Here is a 6,265-nt window from a genome sequence, read left to right as displayed (position 1 = left end):
CCCTAATGCAGATGGCAGACAGCTCAGTGTCATCCAGGGATGTACCACTACCCAACCGACGGGAGCCTTATGCGGTTCGTCACTCCAAGCTCCTGGGTGAAAGTGCCAATCCCAAGACACACCAAATTACGATAAATTGTGGATAACTGATCTGCTCTTACAAGACATTAAGCAGCTTCTGCAAGACTCACGACCTTTGTCTTCTGAAACCCCCGTTCTCCTCCTGACAGGGACACAAACTTCCAACGATACTGATTACAGATGTCGGAACCGCCACATTTCAAATGAACCTGTCGTATTGCTGGTAACCGTTATATTGCGAATTATCACGTGTATGTTCTCCTGTTAGGTCCAGTCACGCGTCTACATTTTGTTGAACGGATGAATACCTTGGATCGACGCCGACACCCTACTTCATTCAACAGTTCTGACTGTGCGCCTGCTCCAAACTCTTGCTAGGCCACTGCCAAAGCAAAATATTTGCTTATTAGCCACAGAACTAGGCATCTCAGCCTAGCCTAGTTACAAACTCCATACGCTACTGTTTCCACCAGCCTCCAACCACAACGGTGCTTCGGATTCTCCTGAAAGAGTAAAGCGGAAATCTTTGTAGATCATTTCCCCCAAACTTCCTGCATGTTCCTTCCTTCTGTTGTAGCTATTTAGCCCACCACCTCATCCCAATTCTAAACAAATCTGTAAGGGAAACGTCTCTTGCTCGACATTCCGAGGCCATCAGACCATATAACATCCGCTGAACTTTGTTTCAAAATTGTGCACGAGAACATGCAATTAGTTTCTTATCAGTTTTCTCTACCTCTCAACAATCCAAACGGATTCGGGCACACCTACTCCACGGCCGAATAGCTTACGTACGGATCTCAGGTATCGCCGTCTGTTCTAAGCTGCTATCACTAGATATCTTAAGAACTTCTAAGTTTGGCATGTTGATCTTTGCCTTCTCTCTTCATCGTACTTCATTTGGTTTGAAGCACTCTATGGGTAACCACTGTATACCGCACTTTTTATCCGTCACTATTTTTGGGATGGCAGCTTGTTGCATACTTTCATGATCTGTTTATTTGAAATCTCTCCTGAAATGAGTTTTAAAGGAGAGAGAATTCATCTTCTGACCTCAATAATAATTCCGGATGAAGCAATCACCGTTTACTACAGGAGGTGCTGCTTCTCATTCCAAACATGTTGGTGAAAGATTTGAGGATATAGCTAGGAGAAACAAAAGCGCCTGCGGTCAACCTGGTTGCAGCGGATTTTCCGAACCTTCATAGTATGTGTGGTTCCCCTAAAGCATTAAGCCGAACCTAGATGTGTTCATGCTGTAACTCTCTAGACGAACTGCCTAGCTAAAGTTTACCTGTCATTCTGTCCTAGGTTTTCGTTACATGAAGTTCTCAGAGGACGCTGGGTCAAGTGCACTTATGGCGTCTGGCTCCGGTATAGATTCTCTAGAGATTCTCTACCTCTACTCTGTTGCTAGTATGAAAGATTGTCATTCGAGATGGCGTTTGGCGTCCTCCGCCAAATTTTCAGTCACACTACTCTCTTTACCCTTCAAGTTCACTTTACCAAGCAATTTACCTACTCTTCGAGTTCCTCCCTCCAACTCCTCCTTTGCTCGAATTGCAGGACTTTTGAACCCTCCACCGACTAGATTATTCCCAGCTCTCGCGACCTCCAAATGTTCAAAGCTCTTGTAAAAATGCGACTCATCAAGCCAACTTAGATACTTATATTGCTTGGTTGTTTGTCACTTTCCTCTACATGTCTTCAATGATTTTTTCTCCTCTATCTGGCAATAATTCCAGAATGCCCGAAACCTACTGACACCAAACCTCACCAAAATCGTAGTAGGGATGTCGTCAAGTGTGTAGGCCAGAAAAGCCAACTGCCGATTAAATGTTCAAGTAGCCAATCAATTCAGCAACGGCCGATGATGATGGATGTTCACTCAAAGCCGATCGTACGACCTGGATCTAGGCGGAAAGTGCGCTTTAAATACCGCGAGGGCCCTTTTTTAACTTTTGTACTTAACTGTTTGCAATTAAGCAGCTTTACTTTTTGTTGATGAGTCTTTTTCCTACACTAAGGCATTGGAGCGGGTACAGCAATTAGTTACAACGAATTCACGTTAACCAGTAATAAAAAGGTTCCAAATGACGTACATTTTCGGGGCGGTTCCTGAGCTGGTTCATGTTTCTCAGCCTGTAAAAATATACTGTAAATCGGCGTAATATACATAACATACCACCTTTGGGACGAGTGGTTTCGAACTATAGAAAGACATGCTGATGCATCAGAAAGACATAACGACAAGAGGTCCGTATGATTATCCACGTTCGAGGTACTTGTGCACGGAAGGCAATGCAATGCTTCCGGCTAAAACCAAGAAAAAAGCCAAGAATTGTTAAGCGGAATTCCAGACGTTATGCACTTTTGGTGGTTGTTTTCACGGGAACGCTAGCTTGAGAGGTTCAGATCGAGAAGTAAGTTGAGGAAACTATTATTACAAGAATCGATCCGACAACCCGTGCGATCAGTTTCATCCGTGAAATCGGGTCATTAGGGTATGCTCCGCTCGATATGGTGATGCGAAATCCTGGCACGTCAGGTGACAGTAGTTCACACAAGAACATTTTGTGATACACGAACGTCCCTTTAATTACTTTTTCCAATAGACTGCGAAAATGCACTGGTGAAATAAAGTGGCCCATCATTGGATGCAGATAATCAATTACCTTGGATACGTTGGATAACGACAACCTTTTCGCCGGTCAGGGACTTCGTCCACAGAGAAAGAGAGCTACTTGTATCAGTCTAGCAGGGGTAGCTTCAAAGGTGGTCCATGATAGTATCCTGCGCAGATCGATCCATCAAGATAAGATATCCATCAAGAGTCATTGCGCCCATTTTTCACACTAGAATTAGTGCCCGCATATGCTGTTGGGGTGCCTGCCATCGTATCATACGCTAAGGGATGCAGCTGAAAGTGTTCATGTAACATCTATTATGCCCCTGGTTAGAATGCAGTAAACTCATTCACAACTAGCAAGACCATCAAAACTACATACGTCGTTTAATAAAGATAATAATCACCAGCTCTCAGGCCATTTCACAGTAATCATCATCGTCATCGCCACCATGTGTGGTGGTTAAAGCTTCCACGGGTCCGTTCGCCGATAGCCTGGGGAAACACTCGTGGAAAACCATGTGATGAAAACGGTAGCTGACACTATTGATGTGCGAATCCGCGGGTGACAGAAAACTTCATAAAGGGTTCATCGGGAGTCATTCACTAAAAAACCACACGGATGCATGCGTACTATTGAGTGCGCAAATGGGCCACGTATGCATATATTTAGGACATTAATGTGAGTCGTTCGGAGGATCCGAATCAAGGGTCACTTCACTGAGTCACTTTCGCAGCTACAAACTGAGATACACCGGCTCCAGATGTTACAGCTTGGTTCACGGAGGATAAGGGAGCAACAGCCACGTGTTGGAGGCGATGGCCTAGTCAGTTTGTCGACGTCAAATGGTTCCGTTTGTTCGGTATGGCAGGGAACGACGACTACGAAAAAAGGCAACAGCTTTAACGCACGACCTTTATTGGCTGCGTGATAAAACCACACCTGTTAGGTTCACGAGCTGTTGATTTATTTCATTCCCCATTGTGGGATAGAACAGCTACCAGCACATTTATTCATTCACCGTTGGATCGTCTCCACCTGACGCATAGCTCGGTGTAAAGGACTCTGGGGGGTGAAATATCCTTTGCCGTAGGGAACGTGTGTCTTACCTGGTGTAACCTATGGATTGTGACCGACTGATCTAACCAGGAAGAACCTCTTCCTAAGACTACCTGGTGAACTTCAGCATAAAAAATCGTTCACCCGTGACATTCTTGCGGTGCCTAGCTGCCATGCCATCCGAAGGAAGCGCAGGGACTGGGATACTTCCAGATTGCCCAAGCCTAGACGGGGGAAGTCGAGACTCAGAGGTCGGATTCGAACCAGGGACAGTTCGGTCAGTAAGTTCGCGCAAAGCGAAAAAAAGACCAACGTTATACCAGCCAGGGAAAACTCAGCTTGGTTCTCGAAAATAGGACTCAACATGATGCACCAACCTGAGAATGGAGGCACCTTGGAAACTATGGTCATTTGAATGAAGTCCACGTGATTTTCGCACGTTCTTGCACCCTTTCGTAATACACAATTCACCGTAGAGGCGCACCATTATGTTGGTGTTCCGTCTCCGTCCCAGATATTTTAGGGACGCCGTAAGTTGCCCGCGTGCAATTTTATTGCTTCGTTGCAGCAAAGCACTTGACCAAGATGGCTTATGTGCCACGGTTTTTAAAGATGGTAAGTCACCACACTTAAAAACCATGGCACATAATCCGTCTTGGTCAAGTGCTTTGCTGCACTGAGCCATATATTGCAGCGTCTCCCACCAGGTACATTGGGAAACACCTGGTCCCAATCCCGGAAAGTGAGTTCCACCGACGAACCCCGGGAATCTTCGCGAGTGCTTTCATAAACCTCTGCCACGTCATTAGTTGACAAATTCTTTGCTTGTGCCAGCCTGCAGTGGGCATGAAAAACAGCACTCCTCAATAAAACGATGACTCGATATACACAATAAATGGCCTAGCTCCCACAGCTTTTGGGGGCTGAACAAATTATTGGACAGAAGTTCCCGTTGCAACAACCGGACATAACCAATAATCTATAGGTCTGAGACCGCCGGTGCCGAAAACCTGAAGACGTCACACTTCAGTTGCTCGAACAGACCACACCTTAAAACCACGCAACAAAACAGCCCGTCCTGTAACCAAACACACCCCTTGAGGTTCCAGGAAATGCCACTTTGACGCCATAAGTGTCTCAACTGAGCAAACGTGACCCGCATCTAAGATATTCGTGCACTGTCCTCACATGTCATACTACAATCGGGACTAATACAACTTCCGACATACGAAAAAACACCGAAAAAACTTCGATTGTGAGTGGCATTTTAGGTGACTGAATGTCTGGAAGCATGACCTTACACACTGTGCTTACAAAGAACATGTCAAAGGACGGGATGACTACTGTCAATTTGTCCGGAAGCACCTGTGACTTCTGCTCTATTAGGACCAGAACAGTCTGCATATTGCAGACCGACAAGGTTTTCACAAGAAGCGATTTGAACACCAAAGTTCGTCTCATTAGCCCGTCCATCACGAAATTAAGTAGCAATGGGGAGAGTGGACACCTCCAACGAACATCACGGAAGCCTCTGCAGAGTTCTCCGTACACTCTCACTAGCATGGAACGGTAGGAAAACAAAATGCTCCGTGAAAGTCCAGCAATACTAACACTTGAGTCGCCTGTACGTGCGACGTTGTTCCACCTGAGGGAGCGTGAAGATTCGGTCAACGCGACCCCTACAAGAACGGAATCACGTTTGCTGCTCTCGAGTAAGTGCTTTACGAGCCAAGAGTCTCAGTACGAGTGGAGTCGATCTGAGCACCCTGTGACTACCGGACTCATCGCGTCCTTTCTTAGAATGGGTAATACTGCCGACCTTCTCCAGTCGTCTAAGATAACCTCCACTTCCAGATGGATGCAGATTGCTCCGGTAAGGGCGGACTAAGGACTTCACCTCACCCATTCACAACGCGCGTAGACCGAAATTCGGATGAGCCCACTGGCAATCAATCAATCAATTTGTCATCCATACATCGTGTGCCGTAGGCACACTGGTTCCAGATGCTGCAGTTTTGATCAGCGGAAAACGGAAAAGTGGAACGCAACCAAGACTTAGAGGCGAAGCAATCAATCATCAATTTGTCATCCATACATCGTGTGCCGTAGGCACACTGGTTCCAGATGCTGCAGTTTTGATCAGCGGAAAACGGAAAAGTGGAACGCAACCAAGACTTAGAGGCGAAGGCATTTTACTTTGTTCAAAAATTGGGTAGCCACGCATTGAAGCTGATAGCTTTGATGCACTAACGCCACTGACTGCGCGATCGAACTATTTCCGTCAATGTCATTAACTACTGGTGATTTGAGTGCCGGGACCCCCATCCAGGGAGGCGGCGGTTGCCTACCCGACTAAGTTTACTGGTAAGTGTTATCGTACTTCGTTGCTGGGTCACACACTGTCCACCTTTCGGTCGCTTCCACTCAGCACAGGGTTTAGAAAAGGGGCCCTGTGAGGCAGACAGTCTTCTGGCATGCAGAGCACATGTCCAACCAGC

The 6,265-nt window shown here is 46.3% G+C and overlaps 2 protein-coding genes across 2 annotated transcripts in view; one reads left to right on the top strand and one right to left on the bottom strand.

Annotated features, from left to right (window-relative positions):
- Window positions 1–1,718, top strand: part of T265_03283 (hypothetical protein) — a gene marked incomplete at both ends in the record, with an annotated part of 6,853 nt that extends 5,135 nt beyond the window's left edge. Inside the window, one exon of the mRNA XM_009167729.1 lies at window positions 1,393–1,718. Within this exon, the coding sequence (XP_009165993.1) occupies window positions 1,393–1,718 (326 nt within the window). The remainder of the gene's footprint in view (window positions 1–1,392) is intronic.
- The window catches only part of T265_13207 (hypothetical protein), a gene marked incomplete at both ends in the record, with an annotated part of 24,858 nt that extends 22,460 nt beyond the window's left edge, over window positions 1–2,398 (bottom strand). The window contains one exon of the mRNA XM_009167764.1: window positions 2,184–2,398. Within this exon, the coding sequence (XP_009166028.1) occupies window positions 2,184–2,397 (214 nt within the window). The remainder of the gene's footprint in view (window positions 1–2,183) is intronic.
- Window positions 2,399–6,265: the final 3,867 nt, after the last annotated feature.

Source organism: Opisthorchis viverrini (assembly GCF_000715545.1).
Source record: "Opisthorchis viverrini unplaced genomic scaffold opera_v5_47, whole genome shotgun sequence".
Taxonomy (NCBI): Eukaryota; Metazoa; Platyhelminthes; class Trematoda; order Opisthorchiida; family Opisthorchiidae; genus Opisthorchis; species Opisthorchis viverrini.
Note: the sequence above shows the minus strand (reverse complement) of the source record. Positions and strands in the feature narration are given on the sequence as shown.